Raw genomic sequence first — 17995 nt, forward strand, 5'->3', positions numbered from 1 at the left:
CAGAGCACATGCACACATGTATACACAGAGCACATACATACAGACACATGCATTCACAGTCTACATGCATACATATAGACATATGTGTATACACAGAGCACCTTCATACAGACACATATACATACCATTAACCAATACGTTCTGATGTCTTCACTAATGTATACTCACTAGGAGCCCATACATTCTGATGTCTTCACTAATGTATAGCTACCAGGAGCACATACATTCTGATGTCTTTACTAATGTATATCTACCAGGATCCCATACATACTAATGTCTTCACTGATAAAATACTTGCCAGGAGCCCACACATACTGAAGTCTTCACTAATGTATACCACCAGGAGCCCATAAATTCTGGGTTCAACCACACACAGATACACAGAGACACACACATACAGAGACACACGCAGATACAAAGACAGACAGAGACACGAATACACCCAATAGAGGACTTGCCGCCAGCCCATCTCCTCTTCAGCTCTTCCAACTCCAGCAGAGTGCAGGACCTGTGGTGTCACGGTCACATGACTGGTCACATATTCATGATGTCACCAAATGTTCCTGAAGTCCAGCAGAGTACAAGACTTGTGGTGACATCACAGTCACATGACTGGTCACAGGACCATGATGTCACCAAAGGTCCTGAAGCAGTCTCCACATTGGAAGCTAACTGACAAAGCTATTATCAGTTTAGTTCCTACTGAAGATGCTGTGGGCCTCCAAGAGATTGGGGGCCCCGGGCAATTGCCCAGTCTGTCTACCTGATGTCGACCCTGCATTGCTCAGTTTAATAGAGTCCATCTTTTTCTCACATAAGCATAGCATAGCTCAGTTTATGAAGCATGATGGGTCTCCAGCCCAAAGTTTAAAAGCTATGGACACTATGCTAGTAGTTATGTTGAGTTACAAAAGTTGTACTAAGTTTTAGTCTGCAAAGAGAATAGAGAGCAAATGATGCTAGATCCTGATATGACAGCATTCAGGAAAAGTGTGCTGTCAGTTTTATGTAAGGAGCAGCAGCACAACCAGCTATGTGAAGGAGTTGCAAAGGCTATATAGTAGCAAGAAAAGTAGGGTTTTATTCTGTATTCATGAGGATTATGGTAAAATATTAGTGTAAATGTATCCATAGCATTTAAATTATGGGAGGCATAGTAAGCAATTGGGCATCATAGTCTGGATTGTATTTGCCTTAGCAACCTTATCTGTCCTGCAAGATCTCCTAGACCTGATGTGCTTCATAAGTAAAGCTTGATCTAATGTAAAATAACATGCTATCTATAAATCTAGTTTTCTTAGGATTTCTTTACTCATATGAATTCTCATTCCTGCATTGTAGCTCTGATGTGTCTAGTTCTCTAGTGTCAGATAAGAACCTGGGCCTATTGGTGAATCCTTTCATTCTCTAATACAGCGGTCCCCAATCTGTAGCTTGAGAGCCATATGCAGCTTGCGGGCCCGTGGTGTGTGGCTCGCGACTGTCTGCCAGCTTCGTGCATTAGCACCTGGTCTAGCAAACAGCTATTTGTTGGTATATGCAACAGTTGTGGACTGCTTTGTTTGTGTGAAGGAGGACTTTATGCTGATCTGACAGTAGATGGCGATGTTGTGTAAAGTTTCCTTGTTTACTGTATTGTAAAAGAAAAAAGGTCTCTCTTGTATTTTTCTGTTTTGTTCTTACTTCCTGGTGCAGTACTGTGTGACTGCATTTTTTTCCTTTACCTCATGTTCTGAGAAGTAAAAGCTTGTTATCCCATGTAATCTGCTCTGTGAAGTTTCTACCGCAACTGTGGGTATCCAGAAGCTGTGCAACATTATTAAGAGCAGATCTCTAGATGGTGACTTTTGCGTGTAGCCCTGCACAGAAGAGAAGATCTGAATGGTGGTAAGATAGGAAACCCTGTAGTTTTGCGTACTGCATTGGTGTGATTTCAATGGATAAGTTTTGGCTGTAATTATACCAGTAAGGGGAGCTCTGGTTATCACTACTGTGAATGGGGTAGGAGCTGAATGTGACTCACGACCCTCTTTCATAGCTGAATGTGGCTCTCAAGGTCAGAGAGGTTGGGGACCTTTGCTCTAGTAGGTTAATCCAACCCCATGACAGAGGGGCATACTAAACTGGAGAAGTATGACCTATCTGGCCTTTTTTCATAACTTTCATTTTCTTCATATTGCTTTGATTGTTTTTTATAGACTGATGATGATGATGATGATGATGATGATGATATTTATTCACCAAATCTCCAGTATGAGGTAAGTAAAGGTGAAAAGATAATCTGTACTATTGGTAACCATACACACACTATGAGCCAAGCAAAGGGATAACAGACCTGTGAGGGGTCCTCCAGATACATCAAGTGTGAGCGGCTTGGTTACAGGGACCACTCACTATGCACTGAGCGGTGACTGAAGCCGCACTAACCGCATCGCTATGACTGAAAGCCCAAGGCTGCCGGGAAAAATAAAGTCAATTTGCTCCTAGCAGTGAGCTCTCAGTGTGGGCGCCAAGCAGCTTCAGAACGCTATTACCATGCAGGTTAATAGCATTTTTCTACATGACAGGTTCCTTTTAAAAATGTAAAAATTATTATAAGTTTTGTTTTATGATTCTTTTGAAATTTGGGTAAGCTCTCCCTGTACATCATTGTCTCTGCACTCACAAAATTACAAGTGAGAGGAGAGGTGAGTAGCTGCAGGAAAGTACAGTGTAGCACACATTTCAGTACAAATGATTCAATATTGTCTTCATTCATTAGCTGCTTAGCCTCTGTCTTCTCAGTTGTTACCTATGCAGAAGGCAGCAGTCTACATGCGACTGTCATCGCAGCGCACTGCATAGGCAGCAACTGAGATGACAAAGCTGACTTCATCATACTGAAATGTTTGTCATCTCGGTGGTTGCTCATGCGGAGTCGAAAAGCTGATGAAAAACTTATCTTAACTGCTGTGTTGTTGGGTCAACAGCTCGGCGACTGTTGGATGGGCACTCCAAGAAGCAATGGCACGCCCCACTGCTCAGTGCATTGGAGATCCCCCAGCACTGGTCCTCCTGAATTTTTTTTACAGTACAGCAAAAAGGGGGTTGAGCAACAAATTTTAGAATTTGGCACCCCCATGATAAGCCACAGTGACAGAGATAGCTGTCCTTTACTGATAGGACTGCCCACTAGACCCATGAACAGTATGCACAGGACAATGTAGAAATGCCTCAGTAAATGCTTCGGCCAGTATGCCGTAATATCTCTACACCTGAGCACCTAAAAATTTTTCACTGACGATTTTTTGCACCAAATACAACTAAATGGCACATGGCCAAGGGTGATTCATGAATTTTGTACAAAGCTCAAGATTGGCTGTTTTTCAGTCTTTAAATGGTTTTGCAGCTTTTTTGTGGGAAAAATGGCACAAAAAAGTCAAAACAACTGTAATACCTACAGTGCTGCTCACCATTATTGGCAATCCCTTCATTTTTTTCATAGACTGTACAATATCTTCAGAACTAAATGGAAATGTACCAAAGTTATATCCTCAGGATTTTTCAATTAGTGGTCCAAAGTAATACAACAATAAAACATTGTTTTTCAACTTCCATGTTGCAATTTCAAAGAAAAAACAGAATAAACAGCATGAGCAGCAATAAAGGCACCCTTAATTAATACTTGGTTGCATACCCTTTGGCATTACTGACAGCCTCCAGACGTTTCTTGTAGCCATCTATAAGCTTCTTGCACTTCTCAGCTGGAATTTTTTCCCACTCTTCCTTTGCAGTTTGTTCCAGCTCTTGAATGTTTGCAGGGTTCTTTTTCCCAATAGCAGATTTCAGCTCACCCCAAAGATTTTAAATGGGATTGAGGTCAGGACTCATTGCTGTCCATTTTAAAATGGTCCATTTTTCATTTTTCAAACATTGCTGTGTACTTTTGGATGTGTGCTTTGGGTCATTGTCTTGCTGGAGGAGCCATGATCTTTGACTCAAACCAAATTTTCTTACACTGGGTAGGACATTTTGCTCTAAAATTTCTTGATAATTCTCTGATTTCATGATTCCTGAGATACAGTCAAGTTTCCAGTACCAGACGCAGCAAAGCAACTCCACAGCATTATGGATCCTTCACCATGCTTAACTGTTGGTAAGGTGCTATTTTTCTTATAAGCTTCATTGCACCCTCTGTAAACAAACTGTTGCTTTGCATAGCCAAAAATATCTATTTTTGTTCCATCTGTCCACAGAACATTTTCCCAGAAGGATTGTGGTTTGTCAAGGTACTCTTTGGCAAAGATCAATCGTTTCTTTTTATGTCTTTTCTTCAGCAATGGTTTCTTCCTTGCCTTCACCCATAAAGCTCTGCTTGGCTTAGTGTGCGGCGTATAGTATTTGTTGAAACCATGACCCCAGACTGTTCCAGGTTGGTCTTCAGGTCTTTGGATGTTTGACATGGTATTTTTTCCACCATTCGCACCAACCTTCGAAGGCATTTCTTGTCAATTTCCCTCTTTCTCCCAAGTCCAGGGAGGTTCTTGACAGTTTCATGCTTGGCAAACTTCTTAATAACATTGCGCACTGTTGAAACTGGGATACCAAGGTCTTTGGAGATGGCCTTATACCCTCTGGAAGTCTTGTGTTTGCTAATAAAAGCAGCTCTTATGTCCTCAGACAGCTCCTTTGTCTTCACCATTGTGACAAAGGAACAGGGCCTACCATGTGGCTTTTTAAAACACTGAAGTCATTGTTCATTAGCTAATTTATGTCACATGGGCACTGACAATTAATCACAGGAGAATCTCTTTTTTGATTTACCACAGGCGAGTCAAAATCTGTTTCCATACTAAATTAATGTAAAGGGTGCCAATACCAGTGACACGGCAAGCTTTAGGTTTTTCTATTTTTGCCTCCCATTGTTTTTTGTTTTAAATTATTGTTTATCATTTGTTCTTTTGTATTTAACACGAGTACTCTATACAAAAAACTGTTTCACTTGATTCATTTTTTTCAGGAGATATTCCACATTATGTACTTAAACTTCTTGGGTGCTAATAACGATGAGCAGGACTGTAAAATCACTAGGGCAGTGGTCCCCAACCTTTTTTGCACCAGGGACCGGCTTGAAGCAAGATCATTTTTCCATGGCCCAGCAAGGAGGGGGTGGGGTGGGCGGGGCTTTGGTCATATGGGGGCGGGGTAATGGAGGGATTTGGAGTTTAGTGCATACTTATCATATAGTGTAGACCAGGTCCCCGCCAGGAGCCCCACATAATGTGCTGTGCCAGGAGCCGCATCACTGAGGCCCCATCACGCCCTGCAGCAGGACAGGGCAGCTGTCCTGACAGCTGCTGTTCAGCTGCATTTACTTCATCCCAGGGGCGGACACAGACTGTAGTGGGCCCCTGTGCATGAAATTTTTGGGGGCCCCCCCCCGCCCTTCATAAGGAAACAAAGTTATGTAAACATAACCCCCCCATGTGCATCTCTCACCCCCCCATGTGCATCTCACCCCCGTGCATCTCTCATCCCCCTCCGTGCATCTCTCATCCCCCTCCGTGCATCTCTCATCCACCCCCCGTGCATCTCTCATCCACCCCCCGTGCATCTCTCATCCCCTCCGTGCATCTCTCATCCCCCCCGTGCATCTCTCACCCCCCCGTGCATCTCTCATCCACCCCCCGTGCATCTCTCATCCACCCCCCGTGCATCTCTCATCCCCCCCGTGCATCTCTCATCCCCCCCGTGCATCTCTCATCCCCCCCGTGCATCTCTCATCCCCCTCCGTGCATCTCTCATCCACCCCCCGTGCATCTCTCATCCCCCCGTGCATCTCTCACCCCCCCGTGCATCTCTCATCCCCCCCGTGCATCTCTCACCCCCCCGTGCATCTCTCATCCACCCCCCGTGCATCTCTCATCCCCCCCGTGCATCTCTCATCCCCCCCGTGCATCTCTCACCCCCCCGTGCATCTCTCATCCACCCCCCGTGCATCTCTCATCCCCCCCGTGCATCTCTCACCCCCCCGTGCATCTCTCATCTCTCCCCTCCCTCCCATGTGCATCTCTCATCTCTCCCCTCCCCCCATGTGCATCTCTCATCTCTCCCCTCCCCCCATGTGCATCTCTCATCTCTCCCCTCCCCCCCATGTGGATCTCTCATCTCTCCCCTCCCCCATGTGCATCTCTCATCTCTCCCCTCCCCCCCATGTGGATCTCTCATCTCTCCCCTCCCCCATGTGCATCTCTCATCTCTCCCCTCCCCCCCATGTGGATCTCTCATCTCTCCCCTCCCCCATGTGCATCTCTCATCTCTCCCCTCCCCCCATGTGCATCTCCCATTACCCCCACTCCTAGTTAATTGTATTTAAAAAAAAATAAAACTTGTTATACTTACCCCCATGCGATCCCTGCAGAATCCTGGCGCTCGTCCAAATCGCTGACACCAGGTTCTCCTGACTTCCGGCCATGTGACGGCGCCGTCACATGACCGGAAGTCAGGGGAATCATGAAGGTGCTGCCGCAGCAGCGCAGCGCTAAGATGTCCCGGACCCGGCGCTTAGCATGGGGCCGGGGGCCCCATGAGGAGAGAGACGCACAAGAGGGGGGCTCCGAGGGGGCTCCTACCGGCCGGGCCCCATACTGGAGTCAGGGCAGTCATGCCCTGATGGCGGCCCTGCTGGAGGCTGGAGGGGCCCCCTCTCCCCGCGGACCGGCTGAAAAACCCCAACGGCCCGGTCCTGGTCCGCGGACCGGCGGTTGGGGACCTCTGCACTAGGGGACTTGGGAATAGAATTGTGTCAATTTTTTTTGTGTTTTTTTATATAAAGTTGCATTTCATAAACCTGTCTAACACATCTGTAAAAGTCACAATGACATAAAAATCAGAAAACTAAGCAGCAAAAGACAATTTGAAAAAAAGGTGTGAATCATGTAAAAGGTTTTCAAGCCAAAAAACTGTCAGAAATGCATTGATGGATGGTGTTACTCACCACTTTCTTAAGACTGCACTGTAATTTGTCATAAAAACTGCATGAAAATTGACTTGTGGATAAAAGTGTGACCCAAGCAGAAAATTCTGCATACAACAAAATTCAACACACCTCATAACAATAGACATTTTAGATATGAACTCATACATGGGGGTTCTGGGACAATGTGGGTACATTGCTTTCTCCACCTGTTGCTGTTCCCTGGAAAGCGACCAGTGGCTATACATTGGTCTATGGATTGGCGGCAGTAGAATTGTGAGCCTGATCTCGAGTGTCCACTCTATTGTAGATGTTAGTGTCTATAACAAATAAAGGAGCAGATTGATGGGCTGCAAGGCAGGTGTCTAAATGAAGGCCCAGTGGTTGGCTAGCTGTGTGAAGTGGGATGCGATAGGGGGCTTCTCCCTAAAAAGAGCTTAAAGACAATAAAGGGGAGATACTAGAGAGGGATGTAGTAGGGAAGTGCCCAAGGGGGCTTGTAGGAGCATGGAGTTTGGGAATAGTGTGGCATTGGTTATATCTGGACTCGTCAGGATGTGGCTGGGCTTGTGCCACCAGAGAGTAGGGCTGCTAAAAAGCAGTATGGCAATGGGCTGCACTGCTACCCATTGGCTTCTCCATATGAAAGAGGTTTGAGAAAGCATGGCTAATGTTGAGATCCATGACAATGGTTGTTAGTAATAGTAATGGGAAAAAATTCAAACTATTGCTACTTTAGAAAGTGAACTCAACTTTTTCCAGCCGTTCCATTAACAGTGAATTGAGCAGAGTCTAAACATGTGCACCTTATCACCATTCAAGATGAGGATGCAGAGCCGCGATCTCGAGGTTCCAGAGCACCAATCTTGGAATCGATGGGTGCACAACATCGGACCCCCACCATGCCGTCTGTCTTTACTAACGTGTGACAGAACAGCCAGTGGTGCAGATGACGCGCCCCCTGGGCCAGTGCTGTAGGGATACCCGGAGCCGGATCTGGATAGGTGTAGTAGTCCTTGTGGCGGTGACCCGGTCCGTGCCCAGGGTGTCAAACTAAGTGGCAGTCTATGGCAGTAGATGTTAACTTGATTGTCGACTACGCCACCCGTTGAGTGCGGCTTTGACGCCGCCGCTGCAGAGCAGTCCGCTGAGGCCGGTGGTATATGTGCAGCAGTGATGGTATAACCCCCAACGGGAGGGGTATGGCCTCAGGGCAGCAGGTGTAGATGATGGGGGTTGTGATGATGCAGAAAGAAGATTCAGAGTCAGGAGATGCAGTTCAGGGTTTTTACTTACTGGTGTTCTCTTGGTCACTCTGGCCTCGAGTGACCACCCGAGCCGTGCTGCGTCCACCAGGTCCTGGACTCGGCCAACCCCCAGGCAATTCTGGAGCGTGGTCCTGAGCTCCTTTCTGACTCTCCCTTCCTCTGGCCGTTCCCACCAGGGATCCACTTTTGGCCGGCTCCCTCGGGTCTCTTGGTGGTCAAGCCTCCTCTGGGCTCCCTGACCCTATGCTCGGTGTGCCTTTCTAGTGGATTTGGTGAGGGTCGTGGCAGATCCTGACCACGACCTCGGGTTCCTGGCTAAGGTGTGTTTTGGCCTCTGCCAGCTTGGGATCCGGTACCCTTGTCCGCCAACCCTTCACCCTTCTGTCCTTATTCTGGGATCTTGGGGTTCTCTTCTTGTTTCCTCTCTGGGTCCTTCTTACTCCTCTCTCTCTCTCAGCAGGCCTTGCTCTGGAGCTGGGCCCTGCCGGAGCCACAGCTCCCTGTCAGCCCTCCTGGCTGAGCTCCTCTCCTCTTCTCCTCCTGCCTGAACTGAACCCTGATCTAAGATGGTGCCCACCTTATATACTCCCTCTATGTGTGAGCTCAGGTGACCAGCACCCAATGAGCTCCTAGTTTTACCCAGACTACTCCCCCTATCTGCCCCTACACTACTGGGATGTTCCACCCCCCTCCCACTCCAGCCAGGGACAGACGCTGTCGTACCTGCACATATACTGGTGGGAGTACCGTCGTTCTGTCCCCCGGAAATGGGATGTATGTAGTGCATGCAGCCTACTAAGCTCAGTTCCACACTCCATCCTTACCCGGGAGTGGAATACCACACCTCTGGCTTGAGGTGTAATACCCCTGTAGCAGCCGAATCCTCAGGGTGCTACACAGAGCTCACTGATACCAGCACGGTCCTGTAATAGGAGCCACTGGTGAAACAAGTCCATTCATGATATTTCTTCCTCCTAAATCTTCCCTTTCATCACTTGTGAGTGATATTATTGAAAAGTGAAAGGAATTGCAGCAACTCAGCCATGAAGTAGAGACCCCAAAATGTTACAGAGCGGGGTCACCGAGTGCTGAGGAGCAGAGGGCAGGAAAGTCACTAAGGCTCTGCTTACTCCATAACTGCAGAGTCCAGACCTCCTCTAGTATTATCAGCATATGCACTTTACCCCCGCCGGGAGCTTCATGGTCGAGCAACTGCATGCAGCCGTACATCAATAAGCACAATGCCGAGCATCGGATGGAGTGGTGTAAAGTCGGCACCACTGGACTTTAATGAGAATCCTCTCTTATTTGTTAGTTATGTATGGAGATGGCTACTCTTAGTTTGTACATGTACACACAAGTTTTCTGTTTGGAAGTGACGGTCAGTCTTTTGATATTTATACAAAGGCTCTCTGACTGAGCACTCCACCCATCAGCCCATGGCAGTTTTAATTACAGCAGAATCCTACCTACCCATATAAATGTAGGCTTCAGCCCAGGAAAGGATTCACATTAGGATAGGTCCCCAGCAATGAAGGTCGCCTTGCTGTGACTGCTAGGCATGCATCAATTGGCAAAATTATGTGCTAAGCATCTTAGTTTTTTTCTATTTTCTAGAGCAGTAATGCAATTCTAATTTCATACATTTCATGTTTCCATGCTATAGCATTACAGAGTGCAACTTTATTTGTTAGTTATGTATGGAGATGGCTACTCTTAGTATGCACCTGTACACACCAGTTTTCTGTTTGGAAGTGATGGTCAGTCTTTTGATACTCTTTTTTTTTTACTGTCTCTATAGCTGTTCTTTGGATTTGAATAGATAAAAAACCTGTAAAACTGCTGTTCCCAATTCAACTGATACAGGTTCTTATTTTGATAGTGCCTTTTTTTTTCTAACGGCCTTCGGCTCGATCTCGAGCCATGGTGACTTGATGGATGAATACTCTGTAGGAAGATCAATCTTGTGCAAACTTAGAAAGGTCAACCAGGGTCTTCTCTGCCATTATCTTGATAGTAGCAAGCCATCGGGTTGCTGGTTTTTCTCTTCGCCTTTTTCCTTCTATTCTTCCGACCATGATGTCCTTCTCCAGTGATTGTTCTCTTCGCATGATGTGTCCAAAGTAGGCAAGTTGTAGCTTGGTGATCCTTGGTTCAAGTGACATGTCTGCCTGGATTTGTTCCAAAATTAATTTGTTTGTTCTTCTTGCCATCCATGGTATTGATAACATCCTACTCCAGCACCACATTTTAAAGGAGCCGATTCATCTCCTCTCTTGTTTCTTTATCGTCCTGTTTCGCATCCATATGTTACCACAGAAAAGACCAAACTATGTACGAGCCATGTCTTCATCGCCAGTGAATTGTTCCTTGATTTGAAAGCCTTGTCCAGTGACTTCATTGTTGATTTGCCCATAGCTATTCTCCTATTGACTCGTCCATCTCAAATGTGTCCCGATTGTACCTGGCAGTAGTCAATATCTTTTGTCTTCTATGTGTTGAGTAGCAGTCCTATGTTCGATTTTTCCATCTTGACACTCCGTAATAAATCCTTCATTCCATCTATGCTTGTTGCTATCAATGTTGCATAGTCTGTGTATTTAAGATTGCTGATGATTCATCCAGCAATTTTGATTTCTTCTTCTTTTTCGGCAAGTCCTGCCTTCCTGAAAATAGCTTTTGCACATAAATTGAAGAGAAATGGTGACAGGATGTAGCCTTATCTGATACCTCGCTTTTCTTAGAACCATGCCGTGTTGCTTGGTCGATGTAAAGGTTTGTAATGAGGCTGATCAGATGGTTCGGCACACCCATATTCTTCATGGTATTCCAAAGTTTCTGGTGATCAACACAGTCGAATGCTTTGCTGTAGTCGATGAAGCAAAAATAGATCTTCTTGTTGTATTCTTTGGCCTTTTCCATTATCCATCTAATGTTAGCTATCATATTTCTTGTACTTCTGCCTGTTCTGATTTCTCCTTGTTCCTCTGGCAGTTCTTTGTCAAAGTAAGGCTGTAGCAGTCTTTGTAGGATCTTCAGTAGTATATTGCTGGCATGAAGTATGAGCGCAATAGTCCAATAGTTTCCATAGTTGGTAACATCTCCCTTCTTCGGTAGAAAAAAAACACGGATCTTGTCCAGTTTTTGGGCCGCTTACTAGTTGTCCATATCTGTTGACACAGGTATGTGATGACATCAACTGCTGCTTCAAAAGATTTCATTAGCTCTATTTATTGTCACATCCAGGCACTTGGTTGTTTCACAGAAGCTCTATTGCAACAACTTTATCTTTACCTAGATGCCTCTCAGATTATTCAAAGAAGAGTAAAAAAAAAACTCCCTTTCACAGGAGAAACTTATGTTTTGTGTTTAATCCCAAAGTTCTTGAAAAACTCCAAATATGGTGTATCAAATGAGAGATAAAGTCGACGAACAGTCTTGATAAATTTGAGCAAAATTTCAGCTATTCCAAATATTAAGATTTCTGTCTGAGGCACTTGACTAAAAATCAATTTTTTTGCATTTGTGAGGCAGCAATTTTTGGGGATCTTTCCATCAACATTTTTCATCTATGCCTTTCAATAACCTTTTCATTTTATTTGCTATAAAAGTGTCTGTTGAGTGTTTTTTTTCTGAAATGCCATTATTTAAGTATTTCAAACTATGTATAATGTAGTAATGTAATGAAGTTTCTATATTTTTTTGTTGCTTTTTTATGTTTTACTTCTTTTTCACAGTAAAAACACTTCAAAATCTTGTATTTTTGAATCACAGTAGCCTGAAAGCCATATCTTTTCATTTATCCTTAAAGGGTATATCCAGGACTCTTTGAGAAACAAAAAATGTGCATAAGCACTAACAGACAGGTACTTGCTTCCTATCTGCCTGTTGTGCCTGGCGCCGTTCTTCCCTGACACAGAGTGGTCACACACCGCTCCTGCCGGGGATTCAGCTACCTCCGGTGATGTCACCTCAAGGGCAGAGGCTTTTCCGCTCCGCTCAATCAACGGGACAGGACTTCCGACGTCATTCTGATTGACAGACGGCTCCCCCAAGTAGGTAATGGAGATCCAGCTGTCAATCAAAATGACATTGGAAGTTCCGTCCTGTCAACAAAGCATAGCGGAAAAGAAGCCTCTGCTCTTGACGTGACTTCAGCAAAGACAACTGAATCCCCGGCAGGAGCGGTCTGTAACTGCTGTGTCAGTGAAGAATGGCGCCAGGCACAACAGGCAGGTAGGTAGCAACTACCTTTCTGTTAGTGCTTAGGCACATTTTTTGTATTTCAAAAAGTCCCAGAAATACCCTTTAACGAAGCTTTAGAGGTTTTTTTTTACCTACTAGTGGATTTGATTTTGCCATCTCCAGATGGCTTGTATCTTACACCTAACACTTCTTTATTGCAATGTATTATATAATCCTATGAATCCTGTCGCTAAAGTACTAAGGCCGAAATTCAAATGTACATGATCCTAACCTGAGTATGAGCTAACTGACCGTGGGTCTTTGGACCCAAAGTTGACTGCCTCATAGGCATATACTAGTTTGCCAAATCCTGGTCAGTAGACCCATGGTCAGTCTGTCTATTGAAGACTGTACTCTGATTGCAATACACAGACATCTGAATTAGATCTTAGATGGCAAACTTAAGGGCCAATGGCTGACCCATGGGAACATTGCTTTGCATAGAGGGCGATGGCGTAACAGTGGGAATTCCCTTCTTCTGTCTAGCCACTGTAATGCAGCGACTTGCTGTCATTATGGTAATGGTCCAGGATGTGTTTTACCTGACCATATACCTTCCCCCCTCAGGTGACTGGTCACATGACTGTGACATCACACAGGTCCTGTATGCACAGTAAAGGTCTGTACACATGACTGGGACAGCACACAGGACCTATACACACAGCTGACTGATCACATGAATGTAACATCAGCAAGGTCCTGTCAGTATGTGTGTGTGTGTGATCAGGATATATAAACCCTGGTAAATTGAGACAGGTGTGTTCGGTGTGAGGCGTGAGGCCTGTGCTCCGTGTGTGTGGGAGACCGTTTGTGAGAGGCCTAGTGAGGCCGAGAGTGAAGCCTGGCAGCCTGAATGGCCTAGCCTGGATCCTGTGCGTGGATGTCAGTGGCCTTTGAGGGAGAGCCGGCTTGGTGAAGAACCCTGAAAGGCGCAGGCTGGATGTCAAGTGTGGAAGACATACCAGTAGCCTACGAGGGGACGACGGCTAGAGACCCCCACCTGGGAAAGCCGCAAAGCCACAGTGGTGGCGGAATAAACGGACTGTAGCAGCCAAAACCCGCTAAAGGTAAAATGCTGCGTTATATGGACATTTATGTTGTAATATGCCGGTCTGCCACTTGAGAAGCTCCCGGAGGTGATAGGTGTAAACATGCCGGGCGTATACTAAGATGGACTGTGTGATTAGCGATTTATGACGAAATAATAAACTGCATTGTGAAATATCGGAAGGACATTGCTTATGTGCCTTAATTGACCCGGTGCAGCGAGTATCCCCCAGTATGATGACTAGCGCTGCCTTACACCACATAGACGAGAGTTTCACTTCAAGACCTGTAACTTTGGTTTTATGAAACTGAACAGATCTGCAAGAGCCAATATGAATCTGTGACGCTAACAGCCCTACTCTGAGAGATGGGGGTACTCGGAGCCGGGTCAGATGTTTGGTGGGTTGTAGCCGTGGCCTGGACCCGTTCCGTGCCCAGGGCCGTCACATTAAAAGGGTGTAATGGTCTTTCAGAGTTGGTGTTTAATTGAGTGGTTATATTGACTACGCCACCTGTGGTGTCTGGTGATTCCCCCACCAGCGCTGCGTTCAGTCCTCTGAGGCGGGATGTAGTGGCAGCCGGAGATGATACTACTCCCCACAGGCGGAGCAGGGCCTCAGGGCAGAGAGGACAGGAGGATGGGAGTCGTAGTGGAAGATGTGGTACGGTGTAGTTGCAATAAGAAACCGAAGGCCATAGGGGTAGTCTTCCAAGCTTTACTCACGGTAGTATGCTCAGCTGCAAGGCTTCTCCCTGCTCCTTACGGTGCGCTGCGGCCACCAGGACTGGGGGTCCGACAACCTCCGGGTAGTTCAGATGCTTCGGTCAGGACCCCGCACCAGAGTGTTCCTAGACTTTCCCACTAGGTCCTCTCCTGTTCGTATGTGGTGCGTGTACTAAGGCCCGGGTCTCCCTCTGGTCTATGCACAGAACAAGGGTACGGGTGGCGACTCCGCTCCGTTACCCAGCGGGATCCACTGAGCCTCCGGGCTTCTCCGACTGAGACATAGAGTAACAAAGTCAGATATCGGGGGCCGGTACCCCTCTTGCAGCAGGAATCCCTCTGACTAGGCCAGAATAGCGAGCACAGGTGGCGTATACCGCTCCGTCTGCATCCCCCTGGGATCCTTTTGCCTGCGGAGCTTGACTACTCTGCTCCCCTCCAGGCCTTCTTGGATAGGGACCTTGACCGGGTAGAGACAACCGTTAACTCTTGCCTGCTCCTCGACTCAAGGCCAGAGTACGAGGACCGTGTCCCCATCAACTGCAGGTTCACACAGAAAGCCACGTTCAGTGATGAAGATCACAATCAAAAGACCATGAGCCCAAGATGGCTGTTTATTAAATATGAATTTTTGTTATGTAACCTCTAAGTGTGTCCTCCACCCTCACCCATTACTAGGTTCCCCCTTACTTTGGTTCCCCCATCTCCACTTATCCTGGCTGGGGCAGCACCCTGGTGCCTATAAGTCCCCCTCAGGTGGGAGAGGTGTAGTGTTGGATGCAGAGCTGAGGTCCTGACAGTTGCACCATCCTTACCTCGAAGGAGAGATACCACACCTTATTAAAGAGATGCAGTACCCCTGTGGCGACCGAACCCTCAGGGGCGCCACAAATCAAACCTTTTATACTCATTGTGAAGGATCCACTCCCCGCCACCCCACCTGACGTCAATATTATGTCATCGGGATCATGAGGTAAAGTCTCAACACTTGTACCAATGTGATGTTCCGCACCCCCTGGGGGCACGTAAGGTCAGCTTGGCACAGTTTTACACAGAAACCCCCTGTCCACACGGGTCCAGGAAGGCACAGGGAGTGAGAGGAGGTGGCCCACGCAGTCACTGACGTGGCACCACACTTGCTCACATCCCGACAGGCTGAGAGGCCCCTTTCACTAGCCCCAGTGAAACAGCACCTGGTCAGTCTGGTAGAACTACCACCAGTTCCTCATTCGATATAAGCCTGGTCCATTAATGGGATTATAGTGGGCCAGAAGCCATCCTTTGTAGCATGGAAAGTTAAATCGAGAAATGGACATGTGGATTCATAGATTGAGAAAAAAAAGAGCACCCCAAGGTTCAATTATACATTTAATCGCCTTAAGGGCACATAGACACAATGGTTATACTTTTATAATGGCCAGATATGCTAATACAGGGTATAGATGGATCATGTCAATTACGAGTGTAATGCTCGACCATGTGTGCACGGGACTGCATGGGGGCCTGGGCTACCAGATGGGTCCTAGGTCCTTCACAGCATGTTACTCGACGTGACCTCCAGTTCAAAGTGGACCGCATGCATCAGAGAGAGAGAGAGGGAGACCACATGGCCTTACACTACATTTTATTCCCTTTTGGTCCACTCCCCCCCTGCCCTATGGGCTGAACCTAAGTCCCCTTCCCGTGCTTCTGGCAGCTAAAAAGTTCAAAACTTCAGATGGGTCATAACTTCTTAATGGACGGCTCTAGGGTGGCGGTTTTGGTGCCATCGGATCCAGCCGGGCCCCTGTTACGTGTTAAAACCAAACATAGCTTTGCTATCTGTTTCCTAATAGCTCATGTTTTTGAACACACTGCTATTATTTTAAACACTACTGTATTTGCAGATCTGAAGCCTCAGTTACTCCGGCTCTATTCCCCGCTCAACACTGCCTCTTCCTGCTTGATTGACAGGCTCTATGTTGTGTGACGTCAGACAAAGGAGCTATCAGTAAAGCAGGAGGAGGGCGTGGAAAAGAGCTGGAGTGACAGAGGCTTCAGATCTGCCATAGCTTTTCTGCTTGATTTGCATATAACTGCACACACTGATTTCTCAGTAATGGAGAAACAGAATGACCATATGAAGGGCAGCATGGTGGCTCAGTGTTTAATACTGTTGCTTTACAGCACTAGGTTCAAATCCCACCAAGGGCAACATTTGCAAGAAGTTTGTATATTCTCCCCGTCTTTGCACAGGTTTCTTCCCACAATCCAAAACATACTGAAAGGGATCTAAATTGTGAGCCCTAATGGTGACAGTGATGATAATGTCTATAAAGCACTGTGGAATTAGTGGTGCTATATAAGTGAGAAAAATAAAAGGAATAAATAATAAAAATTAACGGACCTGTCAAAGAAATAGCTACATGCGCAAGTAAATCCTACTGACAGGTTCCCTCTAAAGCTTCGTGAATTGCATTTTTGCCATTATAGTCAATGGAAAAGTTAAAAAAACACATTTAAAAATGAAAATTTTTGATGAAACTGTCCACTAGGATCCATTGGTGAATCCTTTGGTTCTCTGGTAGGTCGAGCCAACCCAGGGACATGTTAAAAAAGTCATATATGACCTATCTGACTTTATTCATCGCTTTCACCTACCGATGGTGATATCACACATATACTGTATATACTCATCAACTATTCTTCTCTTACAGAAAACTTTTTCAGGAAGAATCTATTACAATGATCCGTCGACAACCTCACCTCATCACAAAAACCCTGCAAACACCGTAAGTGTTCACGTGTAATAATAAAGATGAACATCAAGCCTTTGGATGTAGGGGACGGCTAAACCTGCAATATGTCTCCTGGTCCTCTACATGGAACACCAGGAAATAAGGAGCCTAACATGCAAGAAGTGTGATCATCAGTTAAAGCAGAAAATAATTTATTAATTGTGCAACAAACCAGATGGATCTCATTATCAAAAATAACACATAATCAAACCACCCACCTAATATTGTTTAGGACCCCTCGTCACACCAAAACAACTCTGACTTATCAAGACATGGACTCCACTAGACCTCTGAAGGTGTCCTGAGGCATCTGGCGCCATGTCAGTAGCTGCAGATCCTTTAAACGCTACTTATCTTTTTTTTATTTAATATGTAATCCCTTCTTACCATGAGCAGCAGTTCCTCCACCAATCGCTCAAAAAAGGCGATCTGCCATGCTTTGTTCAGTGGTCAGCAGCGCTAAGCTTCTGCCTGAGCGGGCGCAAAAAGTGGTGAAGAAATTTTTGAGCTTGTACAATTGTAAGATTGTAGTATGGGCTTTTAAGCTTTCCTTTGAGCCTGTACTCTGCTCTGTGTGCGCGCTTAGGTTGAATTTCATTCACTTCTTCCTGCTAAGCAGAGCATTGCAGATCGTTTTTTGAGTGACTGGTAGGGGTCTTGCATTGGGTCAAGGTTCTATCTGCTGCTCATGGTAAGAAAGGATTACATAATAAATAAACGAGGATAGGTACTTGTGAGGACCCGGGGTCTGCCGTGAGTATAATACTACTCAGACAACACAGGGTGAGGGTAAAACAGGGTGGCAATACTTTATTGAACCACCAAACAGACAATAAACATATAGTACAGTCCCAGCAAATACCCAACATGGTGCAAAATTACACAGTATCATCCTTCTGCTGGCCCGCCGGGAGTAGGGCAGCTGCGACTTTGGGACTTCTAGGGCCAACTACCTCAAGCAGTGGCCCCCTGCTTTTGG

The 17995-nt window shown here is 46.0% G+C and overlaps 1 protein-coding gene across 12 annotated transcripts in view; it reads left to right on the forward strand.

Annotated features, from left to right (window-relative positions):
* The window catches only part of LOC141174386 (uncharacterized), a 242361-nt gene that overhangs the window by 198682 nt on the left and 25684 nt on the right, over positions 1-17995 (forward strand). For 8 of the 12 annotated variants that reach the window (XM_073659284.1, XM_073659285.1, XM_073659287.1 and 5 more), the window contains 2 exons: positions 2199-2258; positions 16936-17010. The exons of 1 other annotated variant lie outside the window; for it this stretch is intronic. In XM_073659284.1, the coding sequence (XP_073515385.1) occupies positions 2199-2258; positions 16936-17010 (135 nt within the window). The remainder of the gene's footprint in view (positions 1-2198; positions 2259-16935; positions 17011-17995) is intronic. 3 more of the 12 variants (XM_073659286.1, XM_073659289.1, XM_073659288.1) reach the window with 2 other exon arrangements.

The sequence above is a fragment of the Phyllobates terribilis genome, unplaced genomic scaffold (genome assembly GCF_046119375.1).
Source record: "Phyllobates terribilis strain yellow unplaced genomic scaffold, ASM4611937v1 Scaffold_13__5_contigs__length_258822181, whole genome shotgun sequence".
Classification (NCBI taxonomy): domain Eukaryota; kingdom Metazoa; phylum Chordata; class Amphibia; order Anura; family Dendrobatidae; genus Phyllobates; species Phyllobates terribilis.